This window comes from Aureobasidium subglaciale (assembly GCF_000721755.1).
Source record: "Aureobasidium subglaciale EXF-2481 unplaced genomic scaffold scaffold_9, whole genome shotgun sequence".
Lineage (NCBI taxonomy): Eukaryota > Fungi > Ascomycota > Dothideomycetes > Dothideales > Saccotheciaceae > Aureobasidium > Aureobasidium subglaciale.
This window is the reverse complement of record NW_013566986.1, coordinates 181167-202576: the sequence shown is the minus strand read 5'-3', so window position 1 is coordinate 202576 and position 21410 is coordinate 181167. Positions and strand designations below refer to the sequence as shown.

General features: G+C 50.0%; 12 protein-coding genes across 12 annotated transcripts; 4 read left to right on the top strand and 8 right to left on the bottom strand.

Annotated features, from left to right (window-relative positions):
- Positions 1-689: 689 nt before the first annotated feature.
- Positions 690-1640, bottom strand: AUEXF2481DRAFT_678992 (carbohydrate-binding module family 50 protein). The gene is made up of 2 exons (XM_013488869.1): positions 1368-1640; positions 690-1307 (listed from the first exon to the last, which is right to left on the bottom strand). The coding sequence occupies exons 1-2, from the start codon at positions 1444-1446 to the stop codon at positions 709-711; spliced, it is 678 nt and encodes a 225-aa protein (XP_013344323.1). The 5' UTR covers positions 1447-1640; the 3' UTR covers positions 690-708.
- Positions 1641-3204: 1564 nt separating this feature from the next.
- Positions 3205-4563, top strand: AUEXF2481DRAFT_39481 (uncharacterized protein). Its single transcript, XM_013488742.1, has one exon. The coding sequence runs from the start codon at positions 3341-3343 to the stop codon at positions 4088-4090; it is 750 nt and encodes a 249-aa protein (XP_013344196.1). The 5' UTR covers positions 3205-3340; the 3' UTR covers positions 4091-4563.
- A 101-nt stretch (positions 4564-4664) lies between these two features.
- On the bottom strand, positions 4665-5938 carry AUEXF2481DRAFT_39480 (uncharacterized protein). Its single transcript, XM_013488741.1, has one exon. It carries the CDS (start codon positions 5583-5585, stop codon positions 4764-4766), a length of 822 nt encoding a protein of 273 aa, XP_013344195.1. The 5' UTR covers positions 5586-5938; the 3' UTR covers positions 4665-4763.
- Positions 5939-6091: 153 nt separating this feature from the next.
- Positions 6092-6615, bottom strand: AUEXF2481DRAFT_678143 (uncharacterized protein). The gene has a single exon (XM_013488868.1). It carries the CDS (start codon positions 6511-6513, stop codon positions 6238-6240), a length of 276 nt encoding a protein of 91 aa, XP_013344322.1. The 5' UTR covers positions 6514-6615; the 3' UTR covers positions 6092-6237.
- An 83-nt stretch (positions 6616-6698) lies between these two features.
- Positions 6699-7156, top strand: AUEXF2481DRAFT_29064 (uncharacterized protein; the record flags this gene model as incomplete). Its single annotated transcript, XM_013488674.1, has 2 exons — positions 6699-6964; positions 7021-7156. The coding sequence occupies 2 exons, from the start codon at positions 6699-6701 to the stop codon at positions 7154-7156; spliced, it is 402 nt and encodes a 133-aa protein (XP_013344128.1).
- Positions 7157-7377: 221 nt separating this feature from the next.
- AUEXF2481DRAFT_88450 (uncharacterized protein) lies at positions 7378-9364 on the bottom strand. The gene is made up of 7 exons (XM_013488844.1): positions 9039-9364; positions 8908-8981; positions 8558-8808; positions 8428-8504; positions 8268-8370; positions 8102-8203; positions 7378-8039 (listed from the first exon to the last, which is right to left on the bottom strand). The coding sequence occupies exons 1-7, from the start codon at positions 9232-9234 to the stop codon at positions 7433-7435; spliced, it is 1410 nt and encodes a 469-aa protein (XP_013344298.1). The 5' UTR covers positions 9235-9364; the 3' UTR covers positions 7378-7432.
- An 845-nt stretch (positions 9365-10209) lies between these two features.
- Positions 10210-11120, bottom strand: AUEXF2481DRAFT_29062 (uncharacterized protein; the record flags this gene model as incomplete). The annotated part of the gene is made up of 3 exons (XM_013488673.1): positions 10210-10823; positions 10880-11036; positions 11091-11120. 3 exons carry the CDS (start codon positions 11118-11120, stop codon positions 10210-10212), a joined length of 801 nt encoding a protein of 266 aa, XP_013344127.1.
- A 299-nt stretch (positions 11121-11419) lies between these two features.
- Positions 11420-12305, top strand: AUEXF2481DRAFT_65347 (uncharacterized protein; the record flags this gene model as incomplete). The annotated part of the gene is made up of 3 exons (XM_013488828.1): positions 11420-11587; positions 11648-11973; positions 12029-12305. 3 exons carry the CDS (start codon positions 11420-11422, stop codon positions 12303-12305), a joined length of 771 nt encoding a protein of 256 aa, XP_013344282.1.
- On the bottom strand, positions 12187-13305 carry AUEXF2481DRAFT_678714 (uncharacterized protein). Its single transcript, XM_013488867.1, has 3 exons — positions 13236-13305; positions 13123-13181; positions 12187-13069 (listed from the first exon to the last, which is right to left on the bottom strand). The coding sequence occupies exons 2-3, from the start codon at positions 13151-13153 to the stop codon at positions 12315-12317; spliced, it is 786 nt and encodes a 261-aa protein (XP_013344321.1). The 5' UTR covers positions 13154-13181; positions 13236-13305; the 3' UTR covers positions 12187-12314.
- Positions 13306-13324: 19 nt separating this feature from the next.
- Positions 13325-16011, top strand: AUEXF2481DRAFT_39474 (uncharacterized protein). The gene has a single exon (XM_013488740.1). The coding sequence runs from the start codon at positions 13480-13482 to the stop codon at positions 15877-15879; it is 2400 nt and encodes a 799-aa protein (XP_013344194.1). The 5' UTR covers positions 13325-13479; the 3' UTR covers positions 15880-16011.
- Positions 16012-17439: 1428 nt separating this feature from the next.
- AUEXF2481DRAFT_29058 (uncharacterized protein) lies at positions 17440-18509 on the bottom strand (the record flags this gene model as incomplete). Its single annotated transcript, XM_013488672.1, has 2 exons — positions 17440-18395; positions 18446-18509. The coding sequence occupies 2 exons, from the start codon at positions 18507-18509 to the stop codon at positions 17440-17442; spliced, it is 1020 nt and encodes a 339-aa protein (XP_013344126.1).
- Positions 18510-19570: 1061 nt separating this feature from the next.
- Positions 19571-19954, bottom strand: AUEXF2481DRAFT_29057 (uncharacterized protein; the record flags this gene model as incomplete). Its single annotated transcript, XM_013488671.1, has 1 exon — positions 19571-19954. One exon carries the CDS (start codon positions 19952-19954, stop codon positions 19571-19573), a length of 384 nt encoding a protein of 127 aa, XP_013344125.1.
- Positions 19955-21410: the final 1456 nt, after the last annotated feature.

Genomic DNA, 21410 nt, shown 5'->3' with positions numbered 1-21410 from the left:
TTGTTTTCGCACTCTACTGATCGCCTTAGAACCAACCTCCTTCCATATCTGACAGCTCAGGAACAGGATGGAGTTGTTGCTGCTCTGGACTTTGTCGACGAATCCTACTAACGGCGACGTTGATCGACATGAGGCTTGGGATCGCGTGGCAAGTAAAGACGAGAAACATGCATGACGAATGTTTCGGCTCGACTGAATCCAGAAGAGGCGTATATGCAAGCGAGGTTTTGCAAATATCACCAGATAGGTGGAGTCGTTCAGACAAATGTAGCGGTCGGAAGTGTCAGCAGTTTTGTAGGCTCGACTGCTTCTAGACCCACGAGTTTTCTATATCAATTTTTCTGCGCTCACCTAGCCAGTCTTTATACAGAAGTATCGCTGACCGTCATGGGAATCTGGTGTCGCGATGAGCTGGGGACAAAAGGTACGTGTCATTTGTGCGGGCTGTTCGGTAGCATATCAGATTAAAAGCATTGCTGTAAACAACGCGAATGTTTATTTCTCATACTACCGTGAACAGGGGTCAATTTTATATGACTGTGCACAATACCAACCATGTTATATGTTTCTCATGTTAATTACATCGTATCCTGCTCCCCGCCATCAACTTCGCACCTTACAAAACCATCTCGTACCGCGCACCAACTGTCGAACCCCACATCTTGTGTGACCCAGCTCGCCATGCCTGACTTATAGCCTGACTGCAAATCAGTTGCAGTTCTGAGGCAATTGAATAGTGATTCCGATGGTGATGTTTAGAGGATCCACGTTCGGGTTGTAGGCTTCAATCTGGCCAACGGTAGTGTGGTAGGTCTGGGCCAGGTCGTAGTAAAGATCACCCTTCTTAATCTGGTAGGGAGCGACAATGCAGCTGCTGCCTTCGCAAACAGGGATGTTGATGACTTGGCCTGGGTAGATGAGGTCAGGGTTTGAGATTTGAGAGTTGGCCTGCTCTAGAGCAGCAAGGGTGATCTCGAAGTCGTCGGCGATCTTGCTAAGATAGTCACCACCACGGACGGTGTATCTGGCTGGGACGCCCTTGACACAGGTGTTGTTAGAAGCGGATACGGGCTGCTGACAGCTGGTGTTGTCGGGTTGGGTGCAGAATGAAGGAATCTTGAGGACGTCCCCAGGTACGACGAGGTTGATGTTGCTGATACAGTTTACTTTGGCAATATCGCAGACTCCAGACTTGAGATCCGGGTTGGCGGCAATAGTAGTCAGAGTATCGCCAGACTTGACGGTGTAGTCAATGTACGCAGTGGCACCGTAAGGCAGTGCGGTAGTGTTGCTGATATAAGTGCAAGCTATGGCAAGATCAGTCAACATAATCCTATAGCACACCACGATCGTAGATCGACACGTACATGATGATTGACGTGCGAGGATTGGGCTAGCCCAGGCACATCCAAAGGTGGCGAAAGAAATGGCAATGACAGACTTCATGATTACAGAAGGATGTGTAAAGAACGACTTAGTGAATGTGAGTGTAGGTAGAGTTGTTCAATGAGTGACTAGGTGAGGTCTGGATGGTGAAGATGATGAATGGGCTTGTCGAGAGAAAGAGAGGAAGGTGTTTATATATGCCAACCCAGCATCGCCTGTCTTTACCACAGTTCTTTAACAAGAACGACAAGAGGTGGTTGTTGATCAGGTACATCTCTATTGCACTTTGTTTGGCCTTGCTATCAATTTCATGAGATTGCTCCGTCGCCGAAAACCTTACCTGGTAAACCTTGCGCACGAACGCGGTTTCATATTACTCTTGTAGCATACTCGGCCAACCTTCCCTCAAATGATGCAGGAAGATAGAGTTGGTGAGCAAGCAGCGATAAAGAGTTGTCAATAGGGCCTAAGTGGTGTAGTGTTGTAAGCATACATACAACCCCCGATTGACTGCGTGAGAAGTATACGCCAACAAGTCGCCTGAGGCTGTGAACAAACACCAGAGACTTGGATATACCACCCGATGGGATCTCGAGAGTGAGTCATTTTCACGACAGAGGCCAAGAATCGGGAGAACCAAGAGCCTAGGCGTCTGATCAGGGGTGGTTCAACTTGCAATAATTTGTTATAATGGGAGGAACCCAATTGTGAGTTTTCAAGGCCAGCGTTGATTCACTATGCTCACGCCATCTGTGTGCAGGGATAAAACAGATGGCTTAAAGCTTACCACGTGTCGTCGAATTTGTGCCCAATGCGTCGCCCTCTTTGCGCTCTCTATGTCGCGGAGGAGATGCAATGATGCTGTTGGCGTAGCTGCGACGGAGCGCCTGGCAGTCGGATCTTCATGGCGGTAGACTCTCCCATCAATTCCTGGTCATTATGATCCAGCGAGTCCGCAGTATGTGGATACGTCGGACTAAAGTCGTCGACCTTGCTGATACGTCGGCGGTGTCGGCCCCGGATGCCAGGGAAGATCGACAGTATACGAGACTCGGCGTGCAAGGACAGTGCGGCTAGCACATACCAGCAGCAAGCATACTGGAGTGGTATGGAATTGCGACGTTCACAAGAGTGAACGGAAGTGGCCGAGTCTGGACCTGAGAGCGTGGCTGCGCTGGAGTCTGGAGGCATGACGCTTCCCAAGTTCATCAGTGATGCCCTTTTGATCAATCAACGCTAAGATTAACGTATTGAGTTGAGATTGTTTTACAAGCACATACGGCCACAGTCAGCTGAAAACTGGGCATCCCGTCCGCTCTGCCATACATAAGCAGTTGAACGGCAGATTAGTACTACGGTGGGTGACCACGTGGGAATCCCTGCTGCTGTATGTTTTGCTTTTGCTTGTCACCACCTCGCATCTTTTGCTGCTCTGAATCCCAAGTAACAATTTCTCTGGAATGTCGTGTCGCCGCAACGAGGAGTCAAAAAGGCGCATACCACGCTACATGTGTAACCAATGACGGCGTTGGAATTCATGAGAAGATAATTATCTGTACAACGAGCAGACACAGTAAGCAAGCCAGTGGATAAAACGGTGATCAGCTAGCCAAGTCTTCGTTTGGTGTTTAATACCAACGTATCTTGTAGTCCTCAAGACAAGACGAGAAAGTCTATGCAATTTTGTTCACTCTCCACAATATGCAAGCTTGATAGATGATTTTGATCCCACCACGATGGCTTCCTTTCGAAGCCTGCCGATGCGGTTGTTGGGAACATGTTTCTTTGAAGTAGCCCCGGCTAAATCGAGTCCTCCAACCTGATTAGCTCGGCTGCAGCGCAAAAGACCAGGCGTCGCTTATACAACTTGTTAGCTACTCGGAGCTTTCGCTGTTTCTCTGCTTTGCAATCAACTGTTACCAAGTCCTCTTCAATGCCATAGCTTTCTAACACGATGGCAAAAGCACAAAACACTCGAAATGAAGACGGACCCCCTTATCCAACATTCAATGAGCGCAAAACAGAAAACAACAAAGCGCCAACCTTCTCAGCAGCGTACGAACGTTTGATATGGCCAATTCGGGGTGAATTCCCGTCTGCCATTTCGGTGATGACAGAGCCTCACCGAAACACTGGCACTCTACGACCGTTGTTCAATATAGAGACTGGAGATTGGCATGAAATTGCCTCGCAAGCAATCACGAACACCAAAGTTTCATACCTCGAAGCATCTCTCGTAAATCTGGACTCTTGGGACCGTAAGTGGGAGCAACAGCATATGGAGCATGCCGACCCAGCGTACGACGAGTGCGAATTTGTCACCTACGGCGATCTTGACAATGACGTGCGCCCTTTTGCAGAGGACCCTATGCGAGAGGACGGGACTTGGAGTTGGGATGAGCCCTCGGATACAGAGATCCTTATCTACTGCTGCAACGAGGACCGCCCACTAGGTAAAAAAGGCCTCACGCTCGAAGTCCGCCCTTCGCCTGAAAACGATTTTGTGACAGTCAAGGACTACGTCGGCGCGGTACACCCCTGGCTTATGAGCATGCAAGATGATATCCTAGCAGCAATGCGGACAGCAGAACCTGGATACCCGGCTGCTTCTACCGAGTGGAGGCTGAGCAATTCTCGCTATGATGGCCCAAGGCATAGAATTATACTTCCCGAACTTTGGGAGTCCATGAACCGGCCGAACTGAAACACATCGGCCACTGTCAGTTCCGTGGTGATTGATGGAAATATCGTCGAAGCCCAGTCATGAGCTGAGTGGATTAGTCACTTTGCGAAGGGTAGTATGGTCTAATTGAACTAAATAAGCCCCTCCTAGACCTGGTAGGAAGGCAAAGGCTCTCGAGACGATTGTAAACAGAGAGATCTGTCAACGTGACTCACAATAAAGGAGGTAACACGAGAACCTGATATGCACACTTTCCACTTTCTATGACAAGCAAGCTTGTTGAGTTTAGTTGATACCACCACGATGGCATCGACTGGGAGCCTTCAAGATCAGCATTGAGAACGATATTTTCGGAAGTAGTCTCGTTTTCAATCGAGTTCTTCGGCATCGAACGTTCCCATCATCTTGGCAACATCCACCTATTGTACAGCGAAAGTCAACACGAGGGATGTGCATCTACTAGAGAAACCGAACACGAATGAATGTTGGAAGAGATGCCCTAACGCAATTAATCTCGTCACACAAAATAATGTGACGCTGGTCGGAAGCAGGTGCTGTATGAAAAAAGTTCCGAGATTGAGAACGATCACTTTGAGAGGTAAGCGGATCTTTGCCATTGTTCTAGGCTACTTTGTACGAAATTTGTTCCTTGCAATGGTGTTGAGGGGCATGTTCAGCCACAAGTTTTCAACTTTCATTGCTCCATAGCTCCGGCAGCCTTTTTGACAAGGTCCTTGATGCCCCCATCTTGTACCTTATCTTCTGCCTGAGCGAGCTCTTTTACCCAAAGCTGCCATCTCTCCTTGGCGAAACCTCTCCACTCCTTGTCTTTGCAGTTGAAACCAGGCTTTGCGACTTTTCCACTGAAGCTCTTTTCGCTGTCCGAGAGACCCTTCAGCGTCGGACCAGCATAGAGTATCCATACCGCCGCAGCACCAAGCGAAGCATCAACTGTCGTCTTGCCAGGCAGATTTGACAGTTCCTCTTCAAAAGCACTTCTCAAGCTCCAGATGCCGTACAGAGAAAAGTCGAGAGCATTGTAGCCAGGTCTTTCACCACCGTGCTCGTTGACGGCAGCAGCAGTCAAGCGAGCAACAAAGGCATTGACGTTGATCCATGTGTCTCTGGTCTGTGTGTCCACCTCTTTGTCGTCTGGGAAGTTCCAACATTCGCGCACTTGCTGGCCAAAAAGTGGGAGACCTTGCCAGACCTTAGTTCCATCGACCTCGACTTCCTTTCCTTTGCTGTCTTCAGGCGCGGGAGCCTGCGTGATCAGGGCTTGAAGTAGCTTGACAAGAGAGTCCTGCTTTTCTGACGAGTATGACTGTTGAGAAGCGAGGTGCAGGATGCTATTCCATGAAGCGCGTAGATTTGTCTCAAGCTTGTCGTCCGAGAGCGACGATTCGGCTTGAGCTGTAAATTTGTCCAAAGTGTCGGCCGTCTTATCGGGACTGGCCAGATATGACGAGAGGATCTTGTACGTCTCACACTTGGTGATGTCGGATGAAATGTCCATACTGCGGTATGTGTGCTGGTAGGAGTGTCTTTGTGAATGTGACAGAACAGAACGTGTGTAGGCAGTAAAAGCTCTCAAGAAGCGTAGTTGCATAGGACGTGTTCGGAAAGAGGAAATGTGTTCGTTACCGCGACTTCCCTGTTGTTTCTCGGTCTCTCAAACCTACCTGTGACGAATGACCGGCACACCGGATGAATGTTTGAAGACGGCAACTCCAGTCTCCTGTGCTCTTGCCCTGCCTCGAGCTCCAAGACTTGAGCATTGTTGATACGAAGTCGGTATGATCTTCGAGCCTTACTAACCCGTCACCTACAAGGCAGGTCCCGTATGCGCTTCCCACATGGTCCTTATCATTGGCTGATAGTGTAAGAAGCCTACAAACACAAAAGGCGACGTCCGACGGTGAGAGCACCTCGCCCGCACGCCAAGGATAACACACGCGGCCCGTGCCTTCGTGCCTCGTCGATCATCCAGGAGAGAGCGGAGAAATCACAACTTCTTCTCTCCTTCTTTACCAATCATCCAAGTTTACTCGGCCGAAACATGACTTGTGATCCCCAAGTCGTGCTTTCTTATCTGCAGATCATTGGTTGTTTGACTTCGTCGCCCACTCGTACAAGACTCGCTCCTCGGGGACCTCGGCTGTAACAGACTAGATGTTCAGGGCGATTACTGCATCAGGAAGGCATGAATGCACGACACTTTGTTGTAAACTCTGACCGCTGTTGAAATCCCCCGGTTTGATGTGCACTGCTGCCACTGCTGCATGCATGGAATACCCGAGTGGTATCTGCGATTGGAGGGAATGTGAAGTCGTTATTGCTGCACAACAACTGCTATGGACTATCACCAGCGCACCTCTCGCTAAGATGGAAGTTACTTTCGTGCCCTCGCCAATGGACGATAAGATGGTGAGAACGAGGCACATGGTCTTCGGATGGCTGGATACCCACAATATCACCCACAGGTAAGAAGTTAAATATCGGCTTGTCCTCTCCAGAGCAAGAGAGCAGTAGGTTCATCACAACTCTTCATTCGCTTTCGAGTACTCGACCATACATTCGCTCCTACCCCTACCATCCCCTATCTTGACACTTGCAAGAACCAGACAAGATGCTCTTCCAATCCATCTTCACCACTGCCGTGCTGTTTGCGGCTTCTGCCATTGCCCTCCCCACCGATCTCGAGGCTCGCCAACAAGCAACCCGTTGCGGTAGCACCAGCTACACTGCCGCACAGGTCCGCTCAGCCGTAAATGCAGGCTACGGTGACTACCAAGCCGGCCGCACCTACGGCAGCAACGACTACCCCCACAAGTACAACAACTACGAAGGCTTTGATTTCCCCGTCGCTGGCCCCTACGAGGAGTTCCCTCTGAAGTAAGTTCCCACGACATACGCTTGGTGGTACAACATCTTACTGATGTGAAAATCAGGACAAGCGGTGTTTTCACCGGTGGCTCCCCTGGCGCAGACAGAGTCATCTTCAATACCAAGGGTCAATGGGCTGGTACCGTTACCCACACCGGAGCATCTGGAAACAACTTCGTCGGCTGCACTGGTACTTCTTAGATTTGCAATGGAGAAGAGGCGACTTTATGAATTAGACACGACAATCAAAAGCTGGCATTTTGACCTTTCAAACATATCATGACTGACCTATTGACTTTTCTAATATTGTTTGATGATAGACTTTGGCTTGGGTACTCGGTGTGAAGAGGCGTCTCTTTCCAGTCGACATTACAGAACAACAAGGTCGGCACAAGCATATTCAGAAAGTGTGTTTTATACCACACCAATTTTATCATTAGAAGACATTAAGATTTCCCATCACCATCCACTTTCCTCTCAAACATCCTCCCTAACAGTCTGTACCTGATAAGTAGTATGCACCACAATCCTCCCTTCTTCCTCTTCTTCTCCCCTTCCCTCTCTACCCATCCCCCTCCCCCTCCTCTCTTCCCCAATACTCCTCAAGCTCCCCTGTCTCCCTATCAAAACAACACTTTTCCCACTACAGCTATCCTCGTCCGAACTAGTCCTTCGACTCCCCACTCTACTGATCCCTCCTCCTTGCCCTCCAGTTCTGGAAACAGAAACAATCGTCATGTTCCCTGTAGATGGTTTATAGCCATGTTTTGCATAAGAGTGTTTTGTGGTTATGCCTCTTTTATGCACTTCTTCAGGGGAAGAAGAAGAAGAAGCACACATTTCCACATCATAATTCTCGAGTTCAACGTCTTGGGTGCCGTCGAAGATTGCATCCATATCATTTGGATATGGTGAGATTGCTCTCGATCTCTTGCCTCCTATTGTGGTGGGGTGGGGGTGTGTGGAGGAAGGTGCTGTGGATGCGGAGTTGGCTGATAGAGATAGGAAGGGGAGGTGGGTGGTGAAGAAAGGGCGGAGACAGGGTGCGTTGGCGCAGATTATGCAGGCTGCTAGTTCGATTTCACTGGGAGGGGGGGTTAGTGGTGGGAGAGGAGGGGAGGGAAGGGAAGAGGGGGGAGAACGCACGACCAGGCTACTATGCTTTGGAGGGTGTAGGTTATGTCTGCATCGCCTACGTGGATCCAGGTTATGATGCTGAGGAGGCGGACTAGACTGATGACGCAAGAGCTATGGTAAGAGGGTCAGCGATGATAGATCATAAAGTGTCAAGTGGAAGGAAATGACAACATACATTGAACCTAGTGTAAAGACGACACTGAGGATAATCTTCTGTCTCAACTCGAGAGTCAACCTCCAGACGATGGGGATAGGGAGACACAAGATTAAAAGGTCGGCTAGAGTGACATCATTAGCTCTTTGCATTAACAAGGTGAGTATGTCATAAGACTTACTAAAGATATTCATCACACCATTACCAATGTAAAATGCCTTCTTATTGATACACCTCGTAGGCTCAATATTCAAATCCCTATGTCCAACGTTAGCTCCACGTCACTGTCATGTCAACAAAGTACAACTCACCAATTCGCCCTCACAGGCACACAAGCAAACAAACTCGAAAAAAGAGCACCCAACCCATACCCCACCGTACAAAAAGCACAAACCCACCAAAGATACTTGAAGTTGTTGATCGGAAACAATCTCCTATACAACATCAAAATCGACATTTTGATCAACAACATCGACACCGAATAGATCATGGCTGCAAACGTCCATACCTCCAAAAAAGTTGGTGAAAAGTCTGCGGCACTGACGTCCCATAGATGTCTACCCTGCTGTCATGTTAGAAACACGTCCAAGTATGAGGCAAGGAGCGGAGGGGAGGGGAGGGGAGGGGAGAGGAGGGGAGGGGAGGGGGGAAGGATACACACCAAGCCCACTTTGACAATATATTGAAACAAACCCGCATCGGCATAAAACACCAATGTAGCCAGTATAATAAGATCTATCTTCTCATCAATACCCTTTTCGCGTCTCCAAGATACCCATTCGCTACACTTACAGTCATCCCAGCTGACACATTTGACAAGTCTGATCCGTGTGTAGATTCTCATGCCCACAAACATGGTGACGAAAATCAGACAGAGAATATTACATGTCGTTTGTTGATATCCAGTGCTATGCGGGTTGACGAGATTGCTCGTAAGTCCTGATGGTGCCGGTCTGGCTGGTGTAGTTCGAGGATCGCTCATTGCCATGTCGTCGTTCTCTCAGCGTCTGGGGATCACGAGGAAAAAAAGGGTTCGACAGCGAAAACGAGAAAAGATGTTCGTATAGAAGGATATAAGGAAAAGAGACCACCACCATGGGATGGTAGTAAAAAGACCCTTGGTGACATTAGGTGGTTGTCAAAAAATTGAGCTCGCTTCTCGGCCGATGTATCATCTTGCAACGAAACCTACCAAGGAGTGGTACTAGGAATAAGGCCTACCATCGTGGCGACCAAGAGTGAGGCACATGGAAAAGGGCAGAAGCCGCAACTCACAGAAAAGAGATCGCAAGATCATTGTTGGCTAGTGGTCACGCAAGTACCAATGTAAGACCATTGCAAAAGTGATCAGACACAAAAGACCTCGTGAACCTGCTTCCAAAGTCCGGGGCAGCACATCTCTCGACCTGGTCCTGGTCCTTGGGATAAGGAGTCCTCATAGTACCTGTCACAAGTGTCATGGTCGAGACATCGAACACTCATTCGATGTAGTGGTCGTGATCAAGGACAAAAGACAGTCTCACTTGGAAACAGCATTCGCGCAATTACAGCGATTCGACGAATGTCAGAAATGTCGAGCCTCGAGAAGGGTGGTTTATTGGAAGGATGCAAGGTACTGTAACAGATTGTCTGATGTGAAACGAGAAAATGACTCGCGAGACGGGCGAAGAACGGGTACGACTTTTGTGGCTAAAGTTCGGCGTCATCTCTCTCTTCTCTTCGAGGACCGATCATGGAGAGCTGCAAAGTTGCGTAACCATGTCCAGATGTGAGGGTCGAAAAGACAGAGTGGAATAGATGGCGACCTCAAACAAATGTCTTCCTGTTTAGGCAAAAAGGTAGTAGTGGAAGGGTATCGCACGTTCAAGCGTGCGTGTGGATTCGTAGTAGTATACATAAAGCTCAGGCCCCTTATGCTAAAGGAAGAAGATAAACGCCTCTCATGTCGTGATGCTGAATTATTCTATTGCGTCTGGGTGCCGTAACCTCTGATGCCCTCTGCGAAAGCCCAGCTCTGGTTTTCCAGCTTCTCGGACTCCTTGAGATCGACACCCGACTGACCGTCGATGACGGCAATGCTGTATTGATCCAAACTCCTTGCATCACGGTAGAAGAGGACCTTCATGCACTCCTTGATGGTCTCGACGGCCTCTTCCTTGGTCAGCTTTGATGCTGCCTCCTCATCGGGCACTGCGCGGCGGAGAATAGGTTGTGCGAGATGGGCACCGAAACCAGTGGCAAGTGTCGGGGCGCTGAAGGTAGTACCGAGAAGGTCGACACTAGCCAGGAAGGGCTTCTTCTTGTCATCAAGACCTGCGACCAGGATGGCGTTCCACAGAGGGTTGAAATCGGAGCGACGCTTGTACATGACTTTGCTGAGATAGGTGTGGAGGTTGCTGGCAGAGAGCAGGGTGGCATCGTCTGATGATTGATAGTTCTCGTTGATGTTCAGGGTACCGAGAAGGCGATCGAGATATTGCATGTCGGAAACATCGCCACCAAAGCCGACGATGGAGAGCTTGTTGAAGACGCGCAGACGCTTGACGTCGGTGAAACGGGCAAGAGAACCGTATGAAGCTTTGGGAAAGTGTTAGAGACGGTATTGTGCGAGGGCGTGAAAGAGGCCTTGATACCTAAGTTGTCGGCGGCGATGACAACACCGTCCTTGTATTTGAGACCGATGACCGAGGTACCGGTGACGATGGGTGACTGAGTATGTTGAATGGGACCTGCGTGGTCTTGAGCACCAAAGTGTGAGTAGTCGTACGCGCCGTAGACATCGTCTCTAGGCTGCGCAGAGCATCAGTATGGAGCAGCAGATGGACTGTGGGAGACGGAGCTTACTCTGCCCCAGCCGTGAGGGAAGTGGTTCATGATGAAGTCGTGGGTTGTGAGTATGAGGTGGGAATAGTCGGCTGCAGAGAACGAGGAGCTAGAGCGAGCGGTAGGAAGTTGATGAGTTGATGAGTCGGATGATTGATTGTATGTCTGCTGTGAGTATCGCCAGCTGCTTGCAAGTCAAGCGCAGTGACGCGCCCGACGGGGAGCTTGAGCGGAGTGCCAAGTCTCCGCTCCGACGCCCGATGCCCGCCGTCTCCCGTCCCCGTCATGGAAACTTGCACTTTTTGGTTCGACATGTGACAATCAAGATTCTATTCACCACCACGCCCAACATGTCCGAAGGAGCAGCCGATGCCACTGCATGTCCAGTCGACCACGAAACCCGGCAGGCATGGCTAGACCAGGCCAAAAAGGTCAAAGCACCGGAAGCCACAGCACCGCCGCCGCAAGCAACGCCCACGCCGCCGATAGCCACTGACGCTTCTCATGACCTCCGTCAGGTCCCTATCCAGACTCGCTTCTCTCTCGATCATGGTGCATGGCTGGCCATTCTGCCCAAGAATATGGCTATGATGTCGGCTGCCCAACGTGGTGCCCTCGACACCTTCCGCGAGATCTCGACTATCCCACGAGCAGTGTCTGCTGAAGGCCACGATGCCGCTGTCAACACCCACACGCCTGCGAACAACGAGCAAGAGTCAGGAGTAGATGAGAAGAGTGGAAACTGGATCTATCCGTCCGAGGAAATGTTCTTCAACGCCATGAAGCGCAAGAATTACGATCCTGATGCCGCCGACATGCGCACCATTGTGCCCATTCACAACGCTGTGAATGAGCAGGCCTGGAAAGAGATCAAGGCTTGGGAAAAGGGCAGAGGTTCCGAAGCGTGAGTTCATATATACTGCTACATGTCTTGCTGGCCGAGTTAACTGGTCTGTCAGATGTGGTGGCCCCCGCCTCGTGTCCTTCATGGGTCAGTCCAAGGAACTGACGCCCCGAGCTCGCTTCAACTCCATCCTGGGCTACTCCAAGCCATTCGACAGACACGACTGGATCGTCGACCGCTGCGGCACCCACATTGACTATGTCATCGACTTCTACGCGGGCAAGAACGAGGGCAAGCCTGGCAAATCCCTCAACTTCTACCTCGATGTGCGACCCAAGCTGAACAGCTGGGAGGGAGTCAAGATGAGGGCAGAGAAGTTCTGGGGTCTGTGATTCATCTCTTCATCTAGGCGAACGAGATCGGCGTCGTTCATTGTCGAAGCCTAGCCCTCGTCTGCCTTGACTTCTCCTCTCCACTCTTCCGGATGTTGAAGCGGTCGCTTCCTGTTTTGCTGGTACAAAATCAACCGCCTCTCTCGGAGTCTTTGCCTTTTCCAGCTCTTTCTTCTTTGCTATCTTCTCATGCGCGGCAACCAATTTGTCCCCATAGGCCCATTCTGGAAACTGAGTCGCAACAACACCTTGCGACCACGGAGTAGCGTACTGGTCTTCCTGACTGATTCCGGCAAAGTGCATGAGCTTGGACAAGAGGCCAGGATTGCGTAGTGCCGAAGAGTGGTATAGACGTTCGTTGAAATGTGTGCCCTTTTTCTTTAAGTCGAGAAATCTTGCAAACTTTGTTGTTGTGTCGGGTGGCGGCGAGCCTGGGGGCGAAGGAGGGATTTGGAAGTTCGGCACAGGCGGCATGGTGAGGTTTCTTATCATGAGTCGACTGGCAGTGTATGGTGATGGCGGCGCCGATACGCCTTCCTCTCCACTCTCGTTTGCGAGCGGGCTGGGCTCTGGCATGGGTGAAGGCCCAGCCGCTGGACCGGCGACAGGACCAAGGCTTGGACCAATTGGGGTGGGTTCAGGCGCAGGCGCAGGCGCTTGTATGGCAGTAGATGTGGGTCGTGGTTGTGGTTGTGGTTCTGGTTGTGATTGTGGTTCGGTGGTGGATTCGACGACCATGGTGGGAGCTGCATGTTGCGAGGATGCTGTAAGATTATCAGTAGAGTGTACAAGACGTAATTGATAGATTTAGACATGCACGAAACAGCATTAGGCAGGGATTCTCCCATGGTCTTGTTTGCGACGGCCTAGCGTGGGCTTTGATTAGCAGCGCTCCGTCCTTTTGCGCGGCCAGGTGTAGACGGGCTGTACCTGATTCGACTTGCTGACAGGCGTGACAGACTCGTCTTCATCTTCACTGCTCGAGTAGCCTCCCAGACCCAATGCGCCACTCATGTTGTGTTTGGTGTCGCGTGGAAAGAAGGAGCATGTTTGAAATGACGACGCCGCATCGAAGCTTTTGCGGGCAGCTGCGAATCACATGCGAATCATCAAAGTAGTCTTGTTCGTTTCCTCCTCTTGGCCTTCTCGCCATAACACACGCATACAAGACATTATGGATCCTCCACCAGCTCCTCCATCAGATCTACCGCCGCCTCCACCTGCTCCTCTATCAGATCTACCGCCGCCTCCACCTCCCTCAGAACATGTCGCCATGCCGCCGCCGCCTGTCGCCGATGTGCCGCCTCCTCCACCAGCTGCACATGCCAACGATGAAGAACTCGGTCCCTCAATGGTGCCCTCGAAGAAACTGAAAAAGGGATGGGGCACTGCCAAACCGAAGAGCCAACCGCTGGACATTGAGGAGATTCTGGCAAGGAAGAAGGCCGCAGATGCTGCTGCCATGAAGCCAAAGTTCTTGTCGCGTGCCGAGCGAGAAAAGATGGCTCTGGAGAAGAAGGACAAGGAAGCTGCAGATGCAAAGAAAAAGTCAGACGTCGAACGCGACACTTTCTCCAAGCCTGATGGAGTACATGGCATGGTCAACACGGGCTCACATCGATCCATGGACGGCCGTCCAGCCATTCCCACTGGTCCCAGAAGTCAACGAGGAGGTCAACCACCGTCCGGTCCGTCGGGTTGGAGGAACAAGGATCAGCACAATAGAGGCTACGACATGGCCCCCCCACCTCCGCCGAAACAGACCGCCATCATCAGCGGCAACCAAACCGTCAAGAAACTCACCCCGGAAGAGACCGCCCAGGCCTCGATTCGACAACGCTACATGGGAGCCGAACAGAACCAATCGAATTTCTCCGCGAAGAAGAAGCGCAAGAGAACTACCGAGAAGAAGTTCAACTTTGACTGGAACGCCGAGGAAGACACGAGTGCAAACACTGATCCGCTGTACAAGGACAGAGCTAGCACTGCCGCGAGATTGGGTGGTTATGCTGATGGAGATGAGACGGCTGCTGAAAAATACGCCAAACTGCTACAGGAGCGTGACCCGGAAACTGGCAAGCAACGTGCACAGCAACTGCTGGAAATGAAGGAACGTCAAAAACAATACGAGAGTCGCAACGGTATCGAGCAGCATTGGAGCACAAAACAACTTACCCAAATGCGCGAGAGAGATTGGCGCATTTTCAAGGAAGACTTCAACATTGGCACAAAGGGTGGTGCCATTCCGAATCCTATGCGTTACTGGCAAGAGTCTGGTCTACCCAACCGACTTTTGCAAGTCATTGATCAAGTCGGTTACACGGATCCCTCGCCAATTCAAAGAGCAGCCATTCCTGTTGCTCTCCAAGCTCGTGATCTGATCGGTGTTGCCGTGACTGGTTCCGGTAAAACTGCCGCTTTCCTCCTGCCACTTCTGGTCTACATTTCCGAACTGCCTGCTTTGAATGAACTCACCAAGAACGATGGTCCGTATGCTATCATTCTTGCACCTACCCGTGAGCTGGCACAACAAATCGAGATTGAAGCAAAGAAGTTCGCAACTCCACTAGGCTTCACTTGTGTCTCGATTGTTGGTGGTCACTCGATCGAAGAACAAGCCTACAACCTGCGCAATGGAGCTGAGATCATCATCGCAACTCCCGGTCGTCTCGTCGACTGTATCGAGCGCCGCGTCCTCGTCCTCTCACAGTGCTGCTACATTATCATGGATGAAGCCGATCGAATGATTGATCTCGGTTTCGAAGAATCCGTCAACAAGATCCTCGACGCCCTTCCGGTAGGCAACGAAAAGCCAGATACCGAAGAAGCAGAAAACAGTCAGGCCATGCAAATGCATGTTGGCGAACGAGGACGTTACAGACAGACTATGATGTACACGGCCACTATGCCTGCAGCCATTGAACGAATCGCCAGAAAATACCTCCGTCGTCCTGCCATTGTGACAATCGGAAACGTGGGTGAAGCAGTTGACACAGTCGAACAGCGCGTCGAATTCGTCGCTGGAGAAGACAAGCGCAAGAACCGTCTCCGAGAAATCCTCAGCAGCAGAGAATTCGCACCTCCCATCATTGTATTCGTCAACATCAAGAGAAATTGCGACGCTGTTGCAAAAGACATTCAACGAATGGGTTACTCGGCAGTCACTTTGCACGGTTCAAAAACACAAGAGCAAAGAGAAGCAGCCTTGCTATCCGTCCGCGAAGGCAAAACAGAAGTCCTCGTCGCCACCGATCTCGCGGGTCGTGGTATCGATGTCCCTGATGTATCTCTGGTTGTCAATTTCAACATGGCCAACAATATCGAATCTTACACTCATCGCGTTGGTCGTACCGGTCGTGCTGGAAAGTCTGGTGTGGCGATCACTTTCCTGGGCAATGAGGATAACGATGTGCTTTATGATCTTAAACAAATGCTTAGTAAGAGTGCTATCTCTAGGGTTCCAGAGGAGTTGAGGAAGCATGAGGCGGCGCAACAGAAGAGTCAGAGGGGTGGTAATAGGAAGCCTGTGGAGGAGAGTAGTGGTTTTGGCGGTAAAGGCGGTGGATGGGCTTGATAGTAGGATATCAAAACATATAATTGTGACAAAGCTACCAATGATCAACTACTCAGCTTGGAATAACTATTACAGTATAGCTTCTATCTCTTCCAATCACACCTCAAGCTAGAGCTCTAGCATACATCTCGCCAGAACATGTCAGTGTCTTTCTCATGAATGTATTCCTCGGGGTCTCAACCTCTGCAGCATTCCCCCACTCGTCTCACTTTGCACCATCCTTTCTGCTTCTGACCCCGACCTTGGTCGATTACACTCGTCACCACGTTTCATGCTCGGACTTTCTCGCTCTTTGGTTCATCTCGGACTATCTATTCCACTCGGACTATCCCCGTTTACCCGGAATTATCCAATGGCATCTCGGACTTGTTCAATGGCATCTCGGACTTGTTCATTGGTATCTCAGACTATTGAATTGCACTCGGACTTTCTTCTCTCCTCGGACTTTCTTCTCTCCTCGGACTTTATAACTCGGACAATCTATATTTCCTCGAACTTCATGTCTTGACCTTAGATTGTTCATTCGCCCCCCGGACTATCTAAGTTAACCTCGAACTATCCAATTTCACCATAAACTGTGTTTTTTTATCATCACTTCTTACTATTATGCAACTTTGACCACCCATGTCCCCCCCCCCCCCCGGACTGAACTGTGTGATCAGGGAGACTAACTGCATGATCATGGTCTTTTTTTTTTCACATGAATATTTGGACTCTCTTCATTTTTCATCCTGGACTCAGATCATCGGACCATTTTGATTTTCTTCTTAAAAAGAGTCTAGTTGTTTGACTTTACTTGGATTATCTTTGACTGCCAAGATAAATGATCGTTCGGACTATCTAAATATTACTCGGACTATCCAACATTACTCGGACTGTTTAATATTACTCGGACTATCAATTTAAGTATCATGGAGTCAAGGGGCAGAGCATACTCTCAAGACATCGACATGATGGTGTTTTGAGCAGACGTCATGATGCACAATGATCAACTGTGATTTGGTCTTGCCTCCTTGTGTTGTGTATGATTGACACAGAAACAGATTTGATGGACGAAAGATGAGAGAAGACAAAGTTGTCATGTTGTTCAATACTCCAGCTAAAAACTTCTCAAGCACGCCCAGTCTGCTTTGACGACTCGTTTTCTGCGGTCGTGGTCATCAACAACGACAAACGAGGTCCCCGAGACCGACACCGGATCTCTCATCCGATCAGCTTCAAGACAACAAATGCTGCAATTGACCCCGGGACCCACTTCCAGCATCGAGCTAGTCGCTGTCTTGCTATTTGAGATCCACAGTATGCGATTATATTCCTCCGTCTCGTCCAATGTCATGTGTGTTCCAGCCCAGACTCGAAACTCCTCCAAACAAACAGGAGTGCGATCCTCCATTGCCAGTCTCTCGATCAGAACCGATTCACGCTTTGTGACCAAACACGGAGGCGCAAGAGATCTCCTAGTGTCGATGCTCATCTTCTCCAGGTTTGCCTTGCGTTCTTTCTCTTCACTGTCTCTCATCCACTGGACACCGACTGTTGGAAGCTCGACTTTTCTGTCGATTAGTTGCTGTGATCTTCTTCGCGCTTCCTCTGCTGCTTGTCGATTGCAAGTACGCAATCGGCCTGTGACTTTTCTTCAGCCGCCAATTTGGCTGCGTGAGCTTCTGGGTGCCTGATGGGAAAGGTCTCAGCGAGATACTGCCGGACATTGAAGCGCTTTCTGAAGGCCCCCAGGTCGTCGAGGAGTTGCTTCTCTTGCTCGTCCGATCGAGAGAGGGTGGAAGCGGCTAGCACCAACAAAGATAATCGATGAGGGTTGGTCCAGTCAAAACCTTCCAGTCCCTTCATACGGCCAACGTATCCGAGATAATCCTTGCGGTCAGCCTCTTCCAGTATGGCTTCGAAGTGTTTTCGAGACGTGAGGCCATTCAAGTGGCCGTTTTTGCAAGCCTTGTATGTCTTTCTGGCCATGGCGCGGATTCTAGCCTGGGTTGGACGTTTGTGCTCACTTGTTTGAACCACGTCGTCAGACTTTATCTTGTTCTCAGGGCGCTCTCCCCTGATAACCTTCGTATAAGTTTCCTTGTCAAGCCTACGCTTGCCGCTGATCACACGAGAGCGTTGATCATGTTCGAAACTCGTATTAGAGATGCTACTGACTCTGCTTCGAGATTCTTGCTTCAGGCCATCGTCGGTTTCGGCATCGCTACAGAGGTCAATGACCTCGATGTCTTCCATCTTAACCTCGGGAAAGAGGTTGGATAGACGTGACTCGTGTTTCACGACGAAAGGGAGTGCGCCACTGTCGACTTCGGTCTTGACGTTCCGTACCAGAGAGGGCGCGGGAACAGCAACGTCTGTTGCAAATGAATCCTCAAGATAGCTCATATATGCATGGTAGACTTCCAGCTTGGTGGGTGCGTCGCGATCGTGCTTTTTCTTGATTAGAAGAGCGTCATCTCCGAGAGCTGCGAGCAGGCCATCGATAGCATGCGTGGGTGGGGTATGGGGCTTTGCTAAACAAGCGCGTTAGTCGTGTCGGTGAAATGCGTGCAGTGAGAAGTACCAGCCGAACGCTTCTGGACACCGTTGTGGAATGCCATGTTTCCGGATTTGGACGGTGTTGACATTGTGATGAACAGACAGCGGCGAAGCTGAAGTGAGGTGGAAGTAAACCGCAAAACGCTGCCGACTGAGCGATGTGTGATGACCGAGTGATGGTGCAATGAAGGGAAGGTGAAAGGAAAGAAACGCGTTTGTGATTGAGATGGAAAATGAAGGTGATGGTGGTTCTTTCCTCGACTGGTCAAAGTTGGACTCTCCGACCGCGTCGACTCCAAAGGCACTTTTGACTATGCAGTTCCGCAGCTGATTAGACGATCAACCAGCATGATGGAGGAAGTAGCCATCGACATGCGCCTCCTACCTTTCTTGACGCGAGCTTGCGATCAAGCTCCAGACGTAAGGTTCGAATAAACAATCATGATCCTGCATTTTGACAGCCATGTTTATTTTCTGTGAGTCTGAGGCGAAGCGAAGCTAAAGATGGATGTGTTATCCATGATTTTCATCCTTATGCCCTCCAACCTGTCGTGCTGTATGACCGTAGAAGTCAATGACTCCAAACATTCTCGAGCGCCGCCACAAGCTTTGCAGTCACAGTCAGCGAGCAACACCAGAAGCTGCCGACCCTGGGTGTGTTTTCACACTTGTCCGAGAAAATCAAATGCCATTTCGTGCATGGGTCCTAGTCACGGGATCGTTGATCATGCCTCTCAACGATGATGTGGGTTTCCTGGCCAGGATCTACAAAAGCGTCAGAATCTTGCTGATAGATTCTTCTGGAGTGCTCGTTATGGCATTTTCGATGCAACATGTTTCAAGGTCCGAGTTCTGACACATACATTGCTTACTCGAAGCGACTGAGTCGGTGGTAGTGGACCGTGCCAGGATGCTCTTGGTCCAGCAGGTAGGAATGAGGTTTGACGGCTACTGGATTCTCGGGGGTGACCTACAAAAAAGTTCTCAAGCAATACAGCCAGGGGACTACTACGAGGGTTGATTGTTGTCGTCAGAGCAAAGAGACCTATAACACAGAAAGAAATTGGGGAGCAGCAGTTCATGGTATCAGCAACAAGATCGATAGTCACAATCTACTGTGTTTAGTTCTACTGACCATATCGTGCGCCAACTATGCCTCCTCGGCGGTCTGTCGATCTGTCTCATCTCTGATCCTCTCCCGAACATTCATGAGAGCCACTCCGAGAAGATTCTCGCCCCACTTCTCGTAAGGTGTGGTCGACGCTTGTTGCGCATCGAAGCCAATGCCCCAGACACGATCGAATCTTGAAGCCTCTGCCAGCTCTCGCTCGCATGTAGCCAGCAATAAATCTTTGAGGGGCACAGGCTCACCAACATCCCCCATCTTCATCGAGGCAACATTAGTCGCTTGTGTGAACTTGAGATAGTTGCCTTGCTCAACAACATCCAACCTGATCTTGTCCCAAGCCTCGACATCAAAACCCTCAACCTCGCGACCGAGCTGTTTTTGCTTGCGAGGAGATGTCGTTGCCATTATGACCTTTGCCGGTACCGCGTCACCAGCGAGTTTTGCCTTGTTCTACATCATCCACTGTTCGGTACAGTTGAACTCGAGGCCAGAGTGAAGTGGCATCGGTACCACTGGCAGAAGAAGCCATATGGCTGTTCGTCGTCCTTGAAGAAGTAGAATATCGTGTTGCCTGTAGTTCGTCTTGTACGCACATAGGTGTTCTCGTCGTTTGCTTCTGACTTTATCTTCTTAGCCTCTGAGAATTGTTGTGCCTTTGTGGCCTGCTTGTTCTTCATCATCGCGGTTACAGGACGTGGATCGACCGAAAGGTATTCCTAAGACTGAAGAAGATAAAGAGACGTGGTTGATCAAGACGGTGTTTGTTTCGGAGCATACATGCATCCTTAACGTCGAGGGTCCAACAGGGCTTTTCTAAGAATGCGACTTGCTACTGATGACTCTTCTCCACTGAGCTGCGATGACTCCAAGCGGAACGCGGTGAGCAAGTTCCGACGCCGGGATATAACAAGCAAGAACGCTGTCCAACATTGAGCTGGTAGACACGAGTGCGACTTCTTAAATACGCCAGCGTTGTAATGCTTGTAAGTGATATTTTGTAAGGTCCAGAGAACATTCCTGACTTCTGTATGATTCGCGGAGTAATTCTCTCAGCTACATTGTGACTTTACGCATACCACTTACATGTATACGAGCCATTGCGAAATCGCGAGAGATCTTCCTTTTGAAGGCATAACTTGTGGCTCAAGTATCTAACGCGTATTGCATATTCTGTATAGTCTTGGCGGATGCATCAGGCCTATTGAGCATACTGATGGCCGACCAGAGCCTTTAAACAAGCATGGCATTGAAGCTTGATATGGTCATGAAGTAGCATGGTAATTCTCTTTACTATGGTTGTGATGAAGGTAGCACGTGTGTTGGCTTGATAGTCAGTGCTGCAATTCGCGTCTCAGCAGAATCACTCGACCGACGTTGAGATTGCGAGAAGCCAGAAAGAGCATGACATGATCGATCCTGATGGAAGATCGTTATAAGCTTTGATCAAGCATTCGTAGTCCGGCAGCTTCGGTTGAGAGTGTTGGCATTCGAGTCCGGATATGAGTGGCTGCCAAATCCTTCCTTATCTCACGGCCAAGGAAGCCGCGATAGGCATCGCGAAGGATCATTTCTCAGACGTATTTGCATGAGCAAATTATCACAGCAGACATCATGAGATATCTTGTGCTTATTCGTGATATTGACGAGCTAGTAGAAGACGCGTTTCCAGCTGCGGAAAAGCAATGTAATGGCGCATGAGCTGATAGCCGATGCATGATCTTTCAGGTTATCAGGGTCGTGATTTGGGATCCGATGACTCCGGAGCTCCATACCTCCCTCCGACAGCTGGGCGGCAGTCCACCAGAGAGCCTAGGGCAGCAATGTTGATAAGCTCGTCCTGAGTTGCTAGAAATCATTGACG

Coding starts and splice junctions, on each gene's coding strand:
- AUEXF2481DRAFT_678992 (XM_013488869.1), bottom strand. CDS start 1,446: ATGAAGTCTGTCATTGCCATTTCTTTCGCCACCTTTGGATGTGCCTGG. Junction 1,308..1,367: donor CCTCGCACGTCAATCATCAT/GTACGTGTCGAT, acceptor ATCTTGCCATAG/CTTGCACTTATATCAGCAAC.
- AUEXF2481DRAFT_39481 (XM_013488742.1), top strand. CDS start 3,341: ATGGCAAAAGCACAAAACACTCGAAATGAAGACGGACCCCCTTATCCA.
- AUEXF2481DRAFT_39480 (XM_013488741.1), bottom strand. CDS start 5,585: ATGGACATTTCATCCGACATCACCAAGTGTGAGACGTACAAGATCCTC.
- AUEXF2481DRAFT_678143 (XM_013488868.1), bottom strand. CDS start 6,513: ATGTGCCTCGTTCTCACCATCTTATCGTCCATTGGCGAGGGCACGAAA.
- AUEXF2481DRAFT_88450 (XM_013488844.1), bottom strand. CDS start 9,234: ATGGCAATGAGCGATCCTCGAACTACACCAGCCAGACCGGCACCATCA. Junction 8,371..8,427: donor TGGTGTGATGAATATCTTTA/GTAAGTCTTATG, acceptor ATGTCACTCTAG/CCGACCTTTTAATCTTGTGT. Junction 8,204..8,267: donor GTCTTTACACTAGGTTCAAT/GTATGTTGTCAT, acceptor CTCTTACCATAG/CTCTTGCGTCATCAGTCTAG.
- AUEXF2481DRAFT_678714 (XM_013488867.1), bottom strand. CDS start 13,153: ATGGGAGAATCCCTGCCTAATGCTGTTTCGT. Junction 13,070..13,122: donor CCTGCCTAATGCTGTTTCGT/GCATGTCTAAAT, acceptor ATAATCTTACAG/CATCCTCGCAACATGCAGCT.
- AUEXF2481DRAFT_39474 (XM_013488740.1), top strand. CDS start 13,480: ATGGATCCTCCACCAGCTCCTCCATCAGATCTACCGCCGCCTCCACCT.